Below are 20,769 nucleotides of genomic sequence, written 5' to 3'. Positions count from 1 at the left end.
TTACTATCTTGTCTCATCACTACAACTCCCGTACGGGCTCGGGAGAGACAAAGGTCGAAATCCATGCGTCCTCCAAAACACAACCCAACCAAGCCGCACTGCTTCTTAACACAGAAGCCAGCCGCACCAATGTGTCGGTGGAAACACCGTTGATAGAGGAATTCTAAATTCCTGTATGTTTTATTGCCAAAATCAATTCGCACTCATTTCTAATTCATTAATGAGTTGTAAGTTCATTAATTATGCATGAAGTAGATTGAGACCAGTCTTAAAAGCCAAAGGTAAACAGCGTTTATTACAAGAGAGTACTAAATGCATACACACATTTCCACAGGTTATAAACTGAAAATGACGTCAGCGTTTTCCAAACGTTCTATTTCACAAGCAGAGGGGCCCCCTAGCTCTTGAGCCTTCGCGTTATCAGCACGAAGTCAAGGCCAGTCAGCATAAATCAACATTCTAGACAATCTGGCCCGTTCCCACCACCTGGAGATTTGTACAACTGAATGAACTAAGGAACAGACCTTCATTGTTACTAAACTCCTGACTACATTATATACAATTGGGAAAGGGAGCAAGAGAGAAAATTCACATGTACAGTACATTATAGCATTTGGACTAGTCAGTTCTGATTGGAATGTATACATAATTAGTCATTTCAACCATAATTTCCTCTATCAACCGTGCACTTGGCGACCTTGGTTAGCGTGCACTGCGCCCGGCCTGCCACAGGAGTCCCTGGTGCACGATGAGACAAGGATATCCCTACCGGCCAAACCCTCCCTAACCCGGGTGACGCTAGGCCAATAGTTTTTTTGTGGGACCTTGATTATGTGTAGGTGCCTGTGAGCACTCCATAGCTTCACGTGTCGTTTGCTCTTTATCGTTTTTTTGCCATATCACCCATATCACGCAGCGCCTTGATCTGAATGTTATTATGACGATCGTGGCAGAAGATCCCACCACACCAGGACCAAGCAGCGTGCCCAGGAGGAGAAGGTATCCTGGACTTGGGAGGAAATCTTGGATGGGAAGGGATCCTGGACTTGGGAGGAAATCCTGGCAGGACAGGATCACCTTCCTTCGCAGCAGACGCAAGGAGAGAAGGGAGGATAGCGCCGACGCCAGGGTTCGCGGCCACAACGGAAGCCCAAAGGACAGCCCCAAAAATGTTTTGGGGGTGGGCACACGGGGTGGTTAGCGGAGCCGAGGAGGGAACCAGAGCCCATCTGGGAGAAGATGGAGAAATTGGAGGAGAGTGAATGGAGAGAGCCAAAGACCACCTGGGAGGAGCTTCCGGCGATGGTCCCCAGTCCAGAACATCCGGCAACGGTCCCCAGTCCAGAGCATCCGGCAACAGTCCCCAGTCCGGAGCTTTCGGCGACGGTCCCCAGTCCAGAGCATCCGGCAACAGTCCCCAGTCCGGAGCCTCCGTTGATGGTCCCCTGTCCGGAGCTTCCGGTGATGTTCCCCGGTCCGGAGCTTCCGGAACCTCCTGCGACGATACACGGTCCGGAACTTCCTGCGACGGTCCATTGTCCGGAACCTCCAGTGACAGTTCCACAGTTGCAGCCCCAGACGGTGAGGTCAATATCCACCAGGTAGCTTCTTACGAGTAAACATCAGTATATTCCACATGGATAGGTCCCTTCTTTTCAGGTGGGAGTGCCAGTTGTTGGTGTGTGTGGTATGTGTTAGTCCTGCTTTGTTCATGTGCAGGAAAGGACAGAGTGAGGGGAGACGTGAGGTTTTATACAGGCAGGGCATCACTGAGGAGGCAGTGTCATCCATAGAAGCCTTGTCAATGACGTGGGCTAGGATAAAGGATGGCCACTGAGATGGCTGGACTCAGCCTGGCTGTGTCCACACACCTTGGCTGGTTAAGACAAGCCATACAGCACCACCACATACAATATGATGATGGTTCTCCATTGATTTTAATATTCACTCTTCGGTTTAGGTCTGCACAATTAGAGCTCTGTCTATCAGGCAGAAAGATTTTGATTCATGTAAAAAAAAAAGAGCTTCAAATGTTAAGAGATATTCCTTTGATTCAGATTGGGGGGAAAAAATCCAATAACGCTTTGAATGCATCGTAAAACCGTTAAATTATCAAGAGCAATAACAGTTCAAATAAAACAAGTTAATTAATTTGTAAGATAATATAACTATTACTCCACCAGAAGATATGACCAAGCATACAGTACATCACCAAGTCATTTTCTCTGATTAGTCCAATCAAGAACTTCACATTGAGCCAACCTACAGTAAATTTACTTTATGTTTGTTTCTTATCTTTTCTTATTTCTTATTGTTGTTGCATTGTTGAGAAGGAACCTGCAAGTCAAGTAAGCGTTTCATTGGACGGTGTACCTACGACTAATACAAACATGAAACTTGACCTTCCTCCCTGGTGCATCCCTCTTTTCCCCGGGGTGAGAGGAAGACTGGGGCCGATGTGAGGAATGTAGCACAGGGGTCAGAAAGCAGTGGGCTTACGGTAAAGGGTTTGTGGTAGGGCTGGATGGCCCCACCCAGCAGAATGAGACCTTGGGTGGAGACCTCCAGGGTCTACAGTCTGACAGGCAGCAGTCAGCATACATCTCCAGTCTGGACAGAGAGACAGACAGGGCCAGCCGGTGCCACTCTCCATCCCTCTGCTTGAAACCTGCCCAGAGGAAGAGGACACACAGAGAGAGATGTGGTGGATCAGTAGGCAACGGGTATAGAGACACTCCACTGTAGAGGACATTGTGCCTACAGTGTCTATGCGTGGAAATAGTCATTGAGCTTTGTTTTAAGGGCAAAAATAAATGATACGCTCTATGGATTTTCTTAACATTGGAATAGGAGACATATTTGTCACGTCAACCATTCTAATGACATCTATTTCAACATCCTCAGCCATAGCTCCTGGCGGTGAGGATGAGGACTTGACTGTGTGTGTGTACATATGTGCACGTGTATCTGTTGGTACTGAGTAGCGTCGTCTCCAGGTACTGACGAAGGTGAGTAGTCCAGATCCCAGTCTCAGCTGTAGCAACTCCTCCGCTTCCTCTGACAGCACTGCCAGCAGACTCCTTTCCTCCACCCAGGCCTCCCAGCCTCATCTGAAAACCTGACACACACACATCTCCCACAGGCTCACACTGCATCTTCAACCACAAACAGTGTTGACAGTCTTGTCTATGCAATTGTGACTGATGCAAATTAGCAAGCCAAATAAGGCTATTTTGCATTCAAAGTGGAGTGAAATGTAATTGTCGTGTTTCAGACAGGGTAACTGGTCCTTTAAACACATTGAAGACCAGTTTCATAAGCCAATGCAAAGTAATATTCATTCAGCTTCAGTGCCCAACATGTCAACATTCAAGTTCAAGTTTCGCACCAAAGCATAATGTCAACCTTGAAAGAATCTCCCCATCTACCCAATAAAATAAGGCATTTCGACAATGCCTTTCAAACTCAAAATGATTAGATTTGATCTTTACATCAGCTTGCTGGTTATCATTTCCACACGCTGTCAATCCATATGACTTACTGAAGGCCAAACGCTGTGTGTGTGGGGAGGAACAAGGTGGAGTACTGTCCGGTCTCGTAGGCCAATCAGCCCCTGCTGTAGAGACATTGTAGTGGTCGGGGGAAAGCATGTCCAAGATGTCCAACAGATTCTAGAAAAGGGAACAAAACATGGATCGATAATCAGTGAGAGGATTGTGAGACTGAAGTGTGTAATAACGATAGCTTTGGCAATGCTCAACTTTGATTGAAATGAATGTTAGGAATTCACCAGCCAGTAGTGTATATTACATCACCTCAATCAATGGAATTGAAACACACTTTGATGTTAGAATGGCAGTGAGTTTAAAAATGAACTGGATGTGATCATCTTCTCCCACATCTGTTTGGTCAGCCAACGTGAGAGCAAGGTGAGGTACCATCCTTTGATAATTGGAACAGGTTGCTGTGTCTACCTAGAGAAGAGAGAACTTGGCTGCCTCTCTGTGAGATCAAAGACTGGAGTCTCACCTGCTGCCAGTATGGAATGTCTGAGTGGAATCTCCCCAAGCTTGAAAGCAACACCCGTGTTTGACATGGACCAACTCTCCACCTATTTTAAAGGGTTCTATGACAACACTGTTGTGGGGTGAAAGATAGAGATATTGAGATGTATTGCTTTGGTGAAGTTGGCATGGTTAGAGTAACGAAGTAGGAACACATCACACAAAACAACACATTTCTGCGAAATACATTAATATTTGTTACAGATTATCACAATTCTGGGATTACAACAGTTTCAAAAAAATTCTCAATACCTTCTATATCAATTACTGTAAATACACCAAACATGCAAAAATACAATATATTGCTGTCATGGCCAGATCAATTTTATCCTGGGGTGCCATACTCACCTTTGGCCACGGCTGGTGTTAGGTCTCCCCTGACTCTCCCATACTCCTATGGTCCTGTTTGGAGAGGGGACAGCCCATGTGTGGACCCATCCTGGGAGGCTCCTTCTCCCCAAGCCTCGAACAGACCTAGTCCTGCCCAGAGAAGCACCAGAGTCCCAGCCATGCCAACCCCTCCAGGTGCCCTTCTGGTGTCCATCATGTCCCAGGGGAGGGCTAGTGAGGAGGATCTGAGGACACGGTCACAATGACTCACTGTATCAGCGTTGTCATGGCAGCATTCCCCTCTCACACAATGTCGAGAGATCCACCACCTGAGCTCTGTGGGTACACACACAAGCCCATATCTAACCACATGTGGTTTATCTTTAACCTACTGAGACAAAGCCAAGTAGCTATGCCAGAAGAGACACAGCTCTCCCCATCATCATAACTATATCTGCCACATCTAAAGCAGTGATTTTTTTTTGCTGTCATAAATCGATTTTCAAAAGATGATTTGTCACTACAGCTTAGTTGACATTTCATTAAAGAGGATTAATATTTTTTAATGGTTCTTTACACAGATATGCAAACATATTTTTTTAGACAGGCATCTAGATTAAATACAGTATGAACAGTGCATTAAATTAGACATGTATTTGTTTATATATACACTACATACAGTCGCTAGTGAAAGTCTACACATTCCCTGCCTTAAAATTACACCTAAAAAGGGATTCAATTTGTTTTTTTCCTATCGATCTACACAACCTCCACATTTTCAAAGTGAAAGAAAAATGTAAGAGTTTCATTCCAGAACGCTATATATATAAATGTTCAGACATGTTGGTAAATTAGCTTGTTTTGTTTAAAGAACTTATAAAAGAGGTTGGTGTATATTTTCACCACCTAATCAGGGCATGGGGTTGTTCAATGACAGGCATGTATTTGTTTGATATGGCTAACTTAATGTTTTCATTTCAGAGAGACAAATAATCATGTTTTGTTGCAAAACGCTATATATCCGCGTCACTGTCAGAGAAATAAGTAGAACTGCTAGTTACAGAGTCAAACACGTCAAATAACACCTTTTTTTTATAAAGAAATGTACAAATTATGCATTTGTGACATCACTATAGAGTGCATTCGGAAAGTATTCAGACCCCTTCCCTTGTCCCATATTTTGTTAGGTTACAGCCTTATTCTAAAATGGATTAAATAAAATAAAAAATCCACATCAATCTACACACAATACCCCATAATGACAAAGCGAAAACAAGTTTTTAGAAATGTTTGCACATTTATTAGAAAGAAACAACTGAAATACCTTGAAGTACTCAGACCCTTTGCTATGAGACTCTAAATTGAGCTCAGGTGCATCCTGTTTCCATTGTTCATCCTTGAGATGTTTCTACGACTTGATTGGAGTCCACCTGTGGTAAATTCAATTGATTGGACATGATTTGGAAAGACACACACCTGTCTTTATAAGGTCCCACAGTTGACGGTGCATGTCATGTCAGAGCAAAAACCAAGCTATGAGGTCGAAGGAATTGCCCATAGATCTCACGAGACAGGATTGTGTCGAGGCACAGATCTGAAGAAGTGTACCAAAACATTTCTGCAGCACTGAAGATCCCCAAGAACACAGTGGCCCCATCATTCTTAAATGGAAGTTTGGAACCACCAAAACTCTTCCAACAGCTGGCCGCCCAGCCAAATTGAGCAATCGGCAGAGAAGGTCCTTGGTCAGGGAGGTGACCAAGAACCCGATGGTCACTCTGACAGAGTTCCTCTGTGGAGATGGGAAAACCATCCAGAAGGACAACCATCTCTGCATCACTCCACCAATCAGGCCTTTATGGTTGAGTGGCCAGTTGGAAGCCACTCCTCAGTAAAAGCACATGACAGCCTGCTTGGAGATTGAACTCTTTGGCCTGAATGCCAAGCATCACGTCTGGAGGAAACCTGGCACCACCCCTATGATGAAGCATGGTGGTGGCAGCATCATGCTGTGGGGATGTTTTTCAGCAGCAGGGACTGGGAGACTATTCAGGGTCGAGGGAAAGATCAACAGAGCAAAGTACAGAGAGATCTTTGATCAAAACCTTCTCCAGAGCGCTAAGGACCTCCGACTGGGGCGAAGGTTCACCTTCCAACAGGACAACAACCCTAAGCACACAGCCAAGACAACACAGGAGTGGCTTAGGAACAAGTCTCTGAATGTCCTTGAGTGGCCTAGCCAGAGCCCAGACTTGAATCCGATCGAACATCTCTGGAGAAAATAGCTGTGCAGCAACACTCCCCATCCAACCTGACAGAGCTTGAGAGGATCTGCAGAGAAGAATGGGAGAAACTCCCCAAAAACAGATGTGCCAAGCTTGTAGCGTCATACCCAAGAAGAATCAAGACTGTAATCGATGCCAAAGGTGCTGTAACAAAGTACTGAGTATAGGGTCTGAGTTCTTATGTAAATGTGATATTTCCGTTTTTTTTTATTTTATACATTTGCAAAAGTGTCTAAAAACCTGTTTTTTGCTTTGTCATTATAGGGTATTTTGTGTAGATTGATGAGTAAAAAAAACGATTTAATCAATTTTAGAATAAGGCTTTAACTCTTATCCATAGCGACTTACAGTTAGTCCATTCATCTTAAGATCTCTAGGTGACACCCCATATCACAGTCAAATACAGGATACAAACATTTCATTCCAGCTAAACAATGGATATATAGCGTTTTGCAGCAAACCCCATTTTAATACACATCTAGAATCCATTAACAAATATTCTGAGAGCAGTAATAGTTTACACACATGAAGTTACCGACAAGTAATACTTTTGGATGAAAAAAAACATGTGAAAAATGTGTGGTTATAGCGTTTTGGAACTAAACTTTATAGAACATTTTCTAAATTACTAAGAAATATTGAGGATGTATTGATTCGGTATGTCTTCACACCCCAGAATGAATATTTGGTGGAAGCACCTTTGGCAGCCATTACAGATGTGAATCATTTTGAATAAGATTCTATCTTTGACAGAATTGCTCAAGCTCAGTAAATCTGTCTGGGAGTCATTGATGGACAGCAATATTCAAACCTTGTCTCTGATTTTTTTTTAAAGCAGGACGGAGACGGGACTATTCAGGAACACTCAATGTCTCTTGGAAATCTATTCAGGTTTGTCTTTGGCATTAAAATGTGTGTAATCGCCCGCAGAGAATAAAACCCGATCCCAGAGTTAGGTTTTCAGAAAACTTTTCCTCTAACTTTTTACCTGGGCTTTGCTCATTTCATATTTATTTTGATCCTAACAAACTCCCCAGTCCCTGCTTGTGAAAAGCATACTCATATCATAATCTTGCCACCACAATACAAAGGGATCAACAACATTTGCATTCCCTCCACATTACTGGCCTGTATGACAAAGTGAAAACAATGAAGCCTGTGTTAAGAAATCCACTCCAAATCATCCATTTGGTTTGCAACAAGGCTGTTAAGTAATACTGAAAGACAACATGTCAAAGACATTGACTTTGGGCCTAAATTAAAAAATACAGGTTTGGAATAAATCCAATACAACACAACACAGAGTGAAACCCTATGTATTTGAAAGAATTGTGGGGGTAGCAGCATCATGTTATGGGTATGCTTGTCATCGGCAGAGACTTGGAAGTTGTCAGTATCAAAATAAATATGAAAGGAGCAAAGCCCAGGTAAAAAGTTCAATGAAAACCTGCTCCAGTCTTCTGAAAACCTAACCTTGTAAAAGAGTTTTATTTTTCTGTGAGACAATTACAAAAAAATGAATGCCAAAGACATGGCTTTACAAAAGGTGTTGAGTGTTCCTGAGTGGTCTCGTCTCAGTCCTGACTTTTGCCTGAAAATCAGAGACAAGGTTTGAATATTTATGTCCGTCAATGATTCCCAACCAAATTTAATGAGCTTGAGTAATTTTGACAAAAACAATGGACATACGTTGCCCTAATAGTTGTGCAAAGTTGGTAGAATATTTTTCTGAATTATTCACAGCTGTAATAGCTGGCAAAGGTTTTTTTGTATTTATTTTATTTAAGCTTTATTTTAACTTGGCAATTCAGGTGCTTTCACAGAGGACATCTTCGTTCTATTACTATCTTCGACTTTGAAAATGTGAAGTAGGTTGTGTAGATCTGTAGAAAAATATAAAATTACATTAAAAGGCAGCAAAATGTGAAGACTGTGCAAGGGGTGTGTAGACTTTCACTACGCACTGTATATACCAGAAAGCTTTTTATTTTCAATACCAGAAATTCAATAGCAACATAAAACTCATCATGTTCCACAGAGCAGTGGGCCCGTACATGCCAGAACAACATTGGACCAAATACCTCCTATTCACATTTCAGAAAGATGTCCACAAAACAAGTTACAACACGACATGTGATATAATAGAAGCTATCTTTTGGGGAACAATCACTGTTCAAACGCTGGAATGTTGAAAAGTGAAAATGTTCAAATGCTGGGCTTAAAAACCACGCGTAAACATAATTCTGTTGGGGTCTGATGAGTGAGAACGCCACTGAGTGGACATGGACCCATCAACTGCATTGAGTCACCCTACTCACAGGCAGGCACATTTTATCACTATCACCATCATGATGATCACCATCATCACAACCATCATCATAACCATCATAATGTTGCTACAAGACAGAGCTGTATCTGGCTAAAATCTAGTTTTATACAGCACTGTCAACGTGATAGCAAAAACGGACTAGGTCAGTTTTGAGTGACATGGTAGTTAACTTCAAAATAAATCATAGTTAGGAATCATCCATAAAAATATCCATGTTGAAATAATTTGCATCAAATGACAGATATGATTCATTACACAAAAGGAAACAACCTCAAGACACTTGATTATATTTACAGGAAAAATGGCTTTGTAGACTTTGTAGTCTCTGTAGAAATCCGAGTTGTCTCACATAATATTTCAAATGCTCTAGCTTAAAGAGATTGTCCAGTACTTGTGTTTACTTTTCAGCCAGTAGTTCTGAAAATAGAGCTTACGAGCCAAAAGTGGTCCACGAAAATTGGGTACTGTGTCTCATATGTGCACCACGTCTTTGCTCTCTCTCGTGCTCTGCCGTGTGGTCACTCAAATGGCGAGGGACTGAAGCTCATTGGTTGAACTCAAATTACTAGAGGGATGGCTCTCGTGGGAGAAAACTTAGGAAAAATGGTGCAGCACAGCTTCCAAAAAAACAGTTGCTTCCAAACTAGGGATTTTGTGTACTAATTGCTCATAGATTACGCATGTATGAACTACACATTAACACATCCAGCCCAGAGTGAGAGGTTTAAAAAAATACTTAGTCGTCGCCAATGTTCCCAGAGCATGTCTTTATCAGGGCCTGGTTTTCCAGACTATTGACATGACAGCAGTATCCAGCACATGAACATTACACTATGTCTGTAGTTTAGGAGAGGCCAGTCTTGCTGCTGTCCACTGAGGGTCTATAGTTTAGGGCTGGCCCTCTCCCAAGTACTCAAAGTGGTAATCATGCTTAATCCAATGAGGTGACAGTGACAGACACCAGCATGGCAGTGGGTCTTCTGTCCAGAGACACACTGAAGGTCACACAAGGACAAAGCCACCATGTTTAGGCTGAAAATGAGAACTAGAGATTTGACATGGAATGACACTGGAACACCTCACTTTAGAGGGTTCAAAGCCCCAGAGCTCTGGAAACGTACAGTATCTATCAGGGAAAGGTCATGTCCTTGCTTAACGGGTCCTAAATACCATAACATTCTGAGAACCATATGTTTCTTAGAGCTTGGTGAGAGCGTGGTTGTCCTATGGTTATTTTGCATACTGTACAACCTTCCCACAAGGGTCTGGGAAAGGTGCAGCTAGCACATAAGTTCTGAGATCCATATACATTGAGTATACTCAATATTAGGAAGGTGTCCTTAATGTTTTGTACAATCACACAGCATGACGTTTACACATGGTTCTCTTTAAAGTAATGTTCTCAAATTGTTCATAGAACGTTAACAAACAACATTCTTCTGTAGGAATTTCTGTACTTCAGCATAACACTTTCTACAGGTTTCCTCATGGCTCTATTTAAAGTAATGTTCTCAGAAGGTTCAGAAACGTTTTCTTTGGGAATTTCACTACTTCCAGCCTAACATCTCCTGAAGGTTTCCTCATGGTTCTCTTTAAAGTAATGTTTTTATTTTTTAACCAGGTTAAGAACAAATTCTTATTTACAACGACAGCTTAGGAACAGCGGGTTAACTGCCTTGTCAGCTTGGGGATTTGATCGAGCAACCTTTCAGTTACTAGCCCAATGCTCAATAGGCTATCTGCCACCCCAAATGTTCTCAGAACATTAAGAAAACGTTCCATAAAAACCACAAGAAAATTGCTAAGAAGTTTACTTTGAAGCAGTGTGCCAATGCTTGTTTCACTTGATCAGAAGTACGAGATCAGTGACTTCTGAAACATAGTTTTTTTTCGAGCAACCACCTGATTGGTTTTGTATTGGTTTTGGTAGAAGACAAAAACGCTACCCTGCACACGCGCTACGGCGTGTGCGACTTCATCTATAATAATTTGGCGGTTCTAAATGATTTTGACCAGCAGGTGCCACTAGTGTACAACGTGTTGATCAAAGCTTTGAGTAATTAACCTATTTTTGACACAATTGGCTGGAAATGCGCAATGCTTCAGGAAGCTTAGTTTCCTCATCACTCGTTCCAAGATCATTCTGAGAATGTTATTTAAAAACGTATACAGTACCAGTCAAAAGTTTGGACACAACTACTCATTCAAGGGGTTTTCTTTATTTTGACTATTTTCTACATTGTAGAATAATAAAATAGGAAATAACACACATGTAATCATGTAGTAACCAAAAAAGTGTTGAACAAATCAAAATATATTTTATATTCTTCAAAATAGCCACCCTTTGCCTCAATGACAGCTTTGCACACTCTTGGTATTCTCTCAACCAGCTTCATGAGGTAGTCACATGGAATGCATTTCAATTAACAGGTGTGAGTTGTTAAAAGTTCATTTCTGAAATTTCTAGCCTCAATGCATTTGAGGCAATCCATTGTGTTGTGACAAGGTAGGGGTGGTATACAGAAGATATCCCTATTTGGTAAAAGACCAAGTCCATATAATAATAATAATAATATATGCCATTTAGCTGACGCTTTTATCCAAAGCGACTTACAGTCATGTGTGCATACATTCTACGTATGGGTGGTCCCGGGAATCGAACCCACTACCCTGGCGTTACAAGCGCCATGCTCTACCAACTGAGCCACAGAAGGACAAGAACAGCTCAAATAAGCAAAGAGAAACGACAGTCCATCATTACTTTAAGACATCCCTTGTGTAGTCTTAGCATTCTGTATACTCCCTTTGTCCTAAGGGTAAAAAATGTCCTGCCTTCATTAAACCCCTAAAATAAAGCAGCTTAATTGAATTTTAAACCAACAAATCTATTTTGCATGAAGAAACAACCTGTCACCTGTCACTCTTCACAATGCAGAAAGACTGCATTGACTGCATCAGTGGACACCACTCGTTTTTAAAACACCTGTCATAATTGTTTTCTTTACTAAAGTAGAGGTTTATTATTATTATTACTACTGCTAAAGGTACTGCATAGGTGTAAACATATTTTTTTGCAAGAGATACCACTTGTATAGCCTCGCCTCGACCTCGTTCGTCTTCAGTCACCCACGTGGGTATAACCAGTGAGGAGATGGCACGTGGGTACCTGCTTCTACAAACCGATGGGAGTGGCAGGACTTGTAGCACGATCTGCGTCAGAAATAGAACCGATTTCTATTTTAGCCTTTGGCAACGCAGACACTCGTTGGTGCGCGTGAGCAGTGTGGGTGCAATCATTTAATAACGTGGATTTCTACATTTATTTTGCGACGCTCGTGCACGCAACGCAAGCGGTGTGGTCAGCCTATGAGACAATCTTTGTATCCTGGTGGTGTACAGCTTTCTTTGAAATATGAACAAAGGCGATGTTTCACTTTTTCTAATGTTGGGGTCACTCAATCAAATTTCAAGTTGACAAAATATAATTTAGGGGGTTTTCTCTGCTGTTAAACATAGTGGCGGGTCATTTTTTACCCTTAAGACATCACAAGGGTTAAGACATGAAGGTCAGTCAAGCGCTATGATGAAGTTAATTAGAGTTACCTGCCTCAGATTGCAGCCCAAATAAATCACATAGTTCAAGTAACAGACACATCTCAACATCAACTGTTCAGAGGAGACTGTGGGAATCAGGCATTCATGGTCAAATTGCTGCAAAGAAACCACTACTAAAGGACACCCATAATAAGAAGAGACTTGCTTGGGCCAAGAAACACGAGCAATGGACATTAGACCGGTGGAAATATGTCCTTTGGTCTGAAGAGTCCAAATTTGAGATTTTTGGTTCCAACCACCGTGTCTTTGTGAGACGCAGAGTACTGTAGGTGAACGGATGATCTCCGCATGTGTGGTTCCCACTGTGAAGCATGGAGGAGGAGGTGTGACGGTGTGGGGGTGCTTTGCTGGTGACACTGTTGGTGATTTATTTAGATTTCAAGGCACAGTTAACCAGCATGGCTACCACAACATTCTGCAGCGATATGCCATCCCATCTGGTTTGCGATTAGTGGGACTATAATTTGTTTTTCCACAGGACAATGACCCAGCACACACCTCCAGGCTGTGTAAGGTCTATTTGACCAAGAAGGAGAGTGATGGAGTGCTGCATCAGATGACCTGGCCTCCACAATCACCTGACCTCAACCCAATTGAGAAGGTTTGGGATGAGTTGGACCGCAGAATCAAGGAAAAAGAGCCAACAAGTTCTCAGCATACGTGGGAAAACCTTCAAGACTGTTGGAAAAGCATTCCTCATGAAGCTGGTTGAGTGTGCAAAGCTGTTATCAAGGCAAAGGGTGGCTACTTTGAATAATTTAAAATCTATAATATATTTGGATTTGTTCAACTCTTTTTTGGTTACTACATGATTCCATATGTGTTATTTCATAGTTTTGATGACTTCACAATTACTCTACAATGTAGAAAACAGCCAAAATAAAGAAATGTGTAGGTGTGTCCAAACTTTTTACTGAAGATTCTGTTCACAGCATCAATAAAACTATCTCTATACTCTTAAGTGTGTTCAGGTGTGTTGACCATGACCACTAATGAGCCACACCTGATCTTAATAAGTGCCTGTTTCCTTTGAAATAGGGTCTTTTGAATAGACTAAAATTAACAGCTTTGTATGAGTTTAAAAAAAAACATGGCATGCTAACTGCATCCTGGTGGCACAGTGGACTAATTCCATGAATAGAAAACAGAGGATTATAGGTTTGAATCTCACTGGTGTTGTGCCACAATAAAAAAAGAAATGTGTTTGCATGATTAATGCCTCATGAATGTCCTATCTGTGCTTGGAGTTCAAAACAGTAAAACTACCTATAATTTACGTTCTCAGAACGTTAATAAAACTTTCAGGTAACCATAGTAAAATGTTCTCAGATCCTCTCTACAACCTAAAAATGTACTTTCCCAGAAAAGACAATATTTTCACCTCCATTCTCAGAATGTTGAAAAAACATTGCATTTTACTGGTGAAGAAACTTATGGCTTCGTTGCCAGGACCAAGAACTTTCGTTGCCACAATTTCCAAGCAACCAAATGTGCTAGCTGGGTTGTTTTAAAGCAGTGTCTGTTGTGACAGCCAATGTCTGTTTCGGATCCCTACACACCAATCACTGTTTCATGATCCACAAAGATCTAACAATTGAGAGCTTTCTTCTTATCTTACATGAGGAAAAGAGAACAATTTTAATACATTCCTGCTACTTCAGTCTCACATGCTATTTTCAGCTACATACTGTACTTGAAACATACTTATTATTTTTCATAGGTCTAAGCAGTGAGGATACATTCTCCCCAGTTATTCGACTTTGTTCAAACAACAATCAAAATGCAACTGGTGAACTTTTACACTGTACGTCAGCAGTGCACTTCCCATATCTTCCCTGTCTTATTGATTTGGCAAACATATTGCACTCCTACACACACACACACACACACACACACACACACACACACACACACACACACACACACACACACACACACACACACACACACACACACACACACACACACACAGACAGATGCACACTCAGTACACGCCCTGACAGTGTACTTCAGACTGAGGACCCCTGTCTCTCTGGTACCCAGTTTTGCTGTCCATCTTCCTCATCTTCCTCTCCCAGTCCCGGCCCTAACAGCGGTCATCCACGTCGGTGTCACACAGGAGCTCGCAGGCGGCCACAGAGCTGGCCTGACCCAGGCGTTTATGGAAGTGTCCGTTGGGGACCTGCCAGTTGTGTCTGAGCTGGGGGGCAGAGCTGATGGTGTTGGCCCGACCCAGACTGGTTGCAATGGCCACCTCGAAGGTCAGAGTCTCCTCCAGGCCTGAGGAGTCTGGGCTGTAGAACTCCTCGTGCAGGGGCAGGTATGGCTCCGAGATGTACCGGTGAGGGGAGGGATGTGGGTGACTGACCCCTAACCCTGGGTCACTCACCCCTACTACCACCCCCACCCCAGATCCTCCTCCTGCCACCTGGGCTGGCCTCTCCCCTTCCTCCCTCCACAAGGCCTCCTCCGTCTCTCTAGGGGCCTCCTGGGTCTGGGCTCTGCCCTCGCTGACAGCAGGGGGGGAGGGGTGGGCTCGGCATATCAGGGGGGAGTAGGAGATGTGAAGGCGTGGCCGCGATGGCGTCTGGGGGAGCTGCCGACGGCCACTGGGTGTGCTGGACTCAGAGTTAGACGGGCCTGGGCTGCCTGAAGTGTTGCCCTGCAGAGATAAGAGATTTCACACATAAACCAGGATTTAATGGTAGTAGGGGAGGTTATTGACAGTTAAAGCCAGGAATTAAATAATAACAGTGTCAGGGCCGTTAAAAGAACACCCACCTGTCTATGGTGGACATGTGCGTGTCCCTCGCTGGGGGAGCGGGACTGCTTGCGTTCCTGTGACGTGTCCTGGCCCCGCTCCTCAGAGTTGCAGCGGGACACGTCGGGAGACAGCAGGTGGCGCCGCTCTTTGGAGCGCCCCCGCTCTTGATCCACTGGTTCCCTGAGGTTGGACCTGATGCCTGAGAGGCAAGGAGAGAGAGGGGAGCTATGAAGAGGGTCACATACATTTCAGTAAACACACAGCTTTCATCAGGGGGCTTCTAAAACTGAGAACCACCAGTGTTCTTCAATAGTTCTTGAAATGGAACAGGACCAGTGAATAGACCCTAAGCAATGGCATAGTGAACACATTCCTGCAACTGTGTATAAGGTACCTCTGATGCTCCTCTGTCGTGGTCTACACAGACGGTCAGAACTGACCCTCTCCAGAGAGTACTCCTCCTGCCACAGCCCATTTACGCACTGATCACCAATAGTGGAGAAGGAGCGTTTCATCAATTTGCTGCTGTCCGTCCCAACCTACACACACAGATAAACACACACACATACAGTGCACACACACACACACATACAGTGCACACACACACACACACACACACACACACACACACACACACACACACACACACACACACACACACACACACACACACACACACACACACACACACACACACACACACACACACACACACTTGGTTGAGAGAATGTGGGAGGGTAGGAAGTGTGTGGAGTTCTAGTTCTGAGAAGAAGACTTTCTCCCATTCACCACACACATTCCATGTTTAATACATGGTATTTACATAGCGCTTTTCAAGGACCCAAAGTCACTTCCAAGCCATATTACCTTGAACTAAAAGACACCGTTTTGGAAAACCTGGCATACTGACATTTTTGCCACGCAAGGATTAGAAACCATCAAAGTATGCCACCCACACTGTCAACAACCATTGAAGGTAACAGTTGAAATCATATGTATCTACTATAGCAACCTAGTAACACCCAATCCGCCACTTCATGGCAGATTGGCTGACTGACTGCTGTATCTATGTCCCTGCACTGCCCCAGTGTTCAATCAATCCCTCTGAAGCCGCCACAACGGCTGTCTGCCTGGGTCCTGTTCTTTCCCCATGGGTAGAGGAGGGGAGGTGAGGGGCTGTACAGTAACAGGTACCTGTGTGTCTACAGCCAGCTGAGGCATAGACGAGGCTCGGATAGAGACTGCCCACCCGGGCACCTTGAGTGGGGCATCCTGCCTGTTAGTAGGGCAAAGGATGCGGTTAAACTCTTTGCGCTCCGGAACCTATATAGTTAGAGAAAGAGGAAGGGGAGAGAAACACAGCAGAGTTCTAATGTGTGAAAACAGACAGAGTTTGCAGCAATGACGTCAGGGGACCAGCAGAGGACTACTGTACCAACACGCCACAAGCAGATGTAGTATGCTGCCTGACATACCGTAGAGTGGAGCTATCAATATCGAATAGCCGTACACTCTCTTAACTCAGAGTAAAAGCACTGTCTGTGCACAGTGACAGCCAAAGCACTGTGTGTTGGCAGTGTAATGTATTCATTTTTCACTATTCATTGTGAACCTGTGTGAGTGGTGCCTGTCTGGATTCCTCAGAAGTACTGTGGGTTGGAGTACCACTGTCAATGAGGGGCTGACAACCAGGCGGGGCAGAGAGGAGGGGCTGAGGGGAGGAAGGGGGCGGTGTCGACATGCGCAAAAAGGGGTTAAAGCTGGCGCTTGAATAACTGAAAGTCATGAAGCGGAGGAAAGAACCAGTCACATGCATGCAGGCTTAGGAAACCAAAATGCCCTCACTCATCACCAAAGAGTTGAGAGGAGCTGAGAAACCATAACCAAAAGACGTGAGTAGTATCCTCCAACAGAACTCTGTACAGCTGCTCAAAGAACAGAGAGGTGTGTGGGAGAGCCATATGTCATACAGCTCTGTATGATGACAACGGTGCCAAATACCGGCACAGTACAGTTAAACCACAAAACCATGAGAGGAGTGAGACACTAAACCACGAGAGACAAGCCGCCGTCTCCATCTCTGTTCCATTGACACACTTACAGAAAGGCACACACTTTCATGTAGTCAGAGTCACACTCCCCATAGTGCCAAAGCTCAGCGGAATCCCAAACAATTTTGCAAAGTAAGCATAATATGCATGGTCCATCAAAGCCTATGGCGAAGAAATTATGATACCATTTCATAGAAATGGGTGCGCAGTCATAATGCCTAAAACAAGGAACAACACTGTGTGGAGTGGACAGCATGGTAAGACATTGCCATGGTGAAGTTGGGAATGACACAGAAGGGGGCAAGGCAGCTGTATCAGCTACTACAATCCAGTACTGCTAGATATAACTGGCATTGATTGTGTAGAGGTCATTAGAGTGTGTATTGATAAAAATATAGGTGTGTGTTTGAATGGCTTTGAGTGTAACGTGAGAGTGTGTATGACGGGGCCTCCCGAGTTGGGCAGCGGTCTAAGTCACTGCATCGCAGTGCTTGAGGTGTCGCTACAGACCTGAGTTTGATTCCAGGCTGTGTCGCAGCCGGCCGCGACCGGGAGACCCATGAGGCGGCACAGGGGAGGGTTTGGCTGGCTGGGATGTCCTTGTCCAATCGCGCTCTTGCGACACCTTTTGGCGGGCCGGTCGCATGAACGCTGACGTCAGTCGCGAGTTGTACAGTGTTTCCTCCGACACGTTGGTACGGCCAGCTTCTGGGTTAAGTAAGCAGTGTGTCGAGAAGCAGTGCGGCTTGGCAGGGTCGTGTTTTAGAGGACGCATGGTTCTCAACCTTCGCCTCTCCCTTGTCTGTACTGGAGTTGCAGCGATAGGACAAGACTGTAACTACCATTTGGGGCAAAAAAGGACTAAAAGGGTGCCTGAATAACAGATGAGAAACGAATCTGTGCTGGGTCTAATAGATATGATGACAGTCTGATCGTACTGTACACGCTTGGAAAAATGGTTTTTCGACTGTCCCCATAGGAGAACCCTTTAAAGAACCATTTTCGGTTCCAGGTCAAACCCTTTCCACTGTGGGTTCTACATGAAGCCCAAAGGAGTTCTACCTGGAACCAAAAACGGTGACATCCAAAGAACCCTTTTGGAACCCTTTTTTTCTAAGAATAAGAGTGTAGGGATCAGCAACAGTGCTTTATACAATGTTGTTTCAGACAAGAGTGTGATGATGAAGCAGAATACACTGGCACCATACATAAAACCTCTCGACACAAATCACACCCCACTAGCGTCCGAATACTGCATACTGATTGGGCTGGGACTGCGACAACTAATTGACTGGACAGTGACACAGTGATGGATGGGGGATTGGATGAGTCAGAGTGAGTCCAGCCAGACGCTGCCTCTCCTGGGACAAACAGTCTCAATTCCCCCCTCCCATTCTCTCTGGATCACAACCGCATCCTACCAGACTATAACCCAACCCCATAATATCTCACTGGATCCATCAAAAGTCTAACTACTAATGCATTAAGTGTGTAATACTAAAAACACAATAATTTCCCCATGAAGTGAGTAACATACTAATACATGCTTTTACACTGTGTACATGCGGAATTAACTTTAAAGGCACAGTTCACCCAAATGACAAAATAAAATATTGGTTTACTTACCATGTAAGCAATCTACACACATCATGTCCACATCATCTGAAAGTATCTCAAATTGATTCCCGAAAAATGCAAAAATCAGTCCCATGACTTGAATGTGATTTGTGCACCAAATGCAAAAATGTTAGCATTTGGAAACAGTGCCAGCCACTGCCAGGGAAACTATACCAAAGCATAGGTTGCTGTCATACCTTGTACACTGAACAAAAATATTACTGCAACATGTAACAATTTCAAAGATTTGACTGACTAACAGTTCATATAAGGAAATCAGTCAATTGAAATGCCCTGATCTATGGATTTCACATGACTGGGAATAAACATATGCAACTGTTGGTCACAGATACCTTAAAAAAGGTAGGGGCCGTGGATCAGGAAACCAGTCAGTACCTGGTGTGACCGCCATTTGCTTCATGCAGCACAACACATCTCATTCGCATAGAGTTGATCAGGCTGTTGATTGTGGCCTGTGGAATGTTGTCCCACTCCTCTTCAATGGCTGTGCAAAGTTGCTTGATATTTTGGTGGGAACTGGAACACGCTGTTATACATGTCGATCCAGAGCATCCCAAACATGCTCAATGGGTGACACGTCTGGTGAGTATGCAGGCCATGGAATAACTGGGATATTTTCAGCTTTCAGGACTTGTGTACAGATCCTTGTGACATGGGGCTGTGCATTATCATACCGGAACAATGAGGTGATGGCGGCAGATGAACGGCATGACAATGGGCTTCAGGATCTCGTCACTGTATCTCTGTGCATTCAAATTGCTATAGATAAAATGCAATTGTGTTTGTTGTCCGTAGCTTATACCTGCCCATACCATAACCCCACCACCAACATGGGGCACTCAAATCACGTTGACATCAGCAGACCGCTCGCACACAACACCATACAAGTGGTCTGCGGTTGTGAGACTGGTTGGACGTAATGCCAAATTCTCTAAAATGACATTGGAGGTATAGAAATTAACATTCAATTCTATGGCAACAGCTCTGGTGGACATTCCTGCAGTTAGAATGCCAATTGCATTCTCCCTCAAAACTTTACACATCTGTGGCATTGTATTATGTGACAAAACTGCACATTTTAGAGTGGCCATTTATTGTCCCCAGCACAAGGTGCACCTGTGTAATGATCATGCTGTTTAATCTGCTCCTATATATGCCACATCTATCAGGTGGATGGATTATCTTGGCAAAGTAGAAATGCTCACTAACAGGGGTGTAAAGAAATTTGTGCACAACAATTGAGAGAAATAAGCTTTTTTGTGCGTATGGAAAATTCTTAATTTCAGCTCATGAAACATGAGACCAACACTTGACATGTTGCGTTTTATATTTTTGTTCAACATACATACATTTATTTACTTAGCAATGTGTAATTTAGAAATTTTGGTGAACTATCCCTTTGATTTGATTTGCTTTGATTAGGGCGTTGAGTGAGTGTGTTTCTGGGGGTGTTACAGTACCTGAGACCTATTCCTTACCAGAGTGTGGAGCTGGTGGTGGTGGTGGTGGTGGTGATAGTGGTGGTAGTCCTCCTCTTTATCCTCAAGGTCCTGGGACATGGGCTGCATGAACATCTCCTGGGGGGAGATGGGACTCAAGGCGACAAACCCTCCTCTGGTCCTGATGGAATGGATAAGAAGACAGACATTCAGAGAGGGATAGGGGACACCTAGTCAGTTGCACAACTGAATGC

At 43.8% G+C, this 20,769-nt stretch overlaps 1 protein-coding gene across 1 annotated transcript in view; it reads right to left on the bottom strand.

Annotated features, from left to right (window-relative positions):
* Nucleotides 1-268: 268 nt before the first annotated feature.
* LOC118359124 (voltage-dependent R-type calcium channel subunit alpha-1E-like) overlaps nt 269-20,769 on the bottom strand; it is a 118,308-nt gene continuing 97,807 nt past the window's right edge. The window contains exons 43-46 of the mRNA XM_035737386.2: nt 20,555-20,696; nt 15,782-15,926; nt 15,405-15,586; nt 269-15,285 (exon numbers count right to left, since the gene is read on the bottom strand). Of these exons, the coding sequence (XP_035593279.2) occupies nt 14,710-15,285; nt 15,405-15,586; nt 15,782-15,926; nt 20,555-20,696 (1,045 nt within the window). The 3' untranslated portion in view covers nt 269-14,709. The remainder of the gene's footprint in view (nt 15,286-15,404; nt 15,587-15,781; nt 15,927-20,554; nt 20,697-20,769) is intronic.

Source organism: Oncorhynchus keta, chromosome 26 (assembly GCF_023373465.1).
Source record: "Oncorhynchus keta strain PuntledgeMale-10-30-2019 chromosome 26, Oket_V2, whole genome shotgun sequence".
Classification (NCBI taxonomy): Eukaryota; Metazoa; Chordata; class Actinopteri; order Salmoniformes; family Salmonidae; genus Oncorhynchus; species Oncorhynchus keta.
Note: the sequence above shows the minus strand (reverse complement) of the source record. Positions and strands in the feature narration are given on the sequence as shown.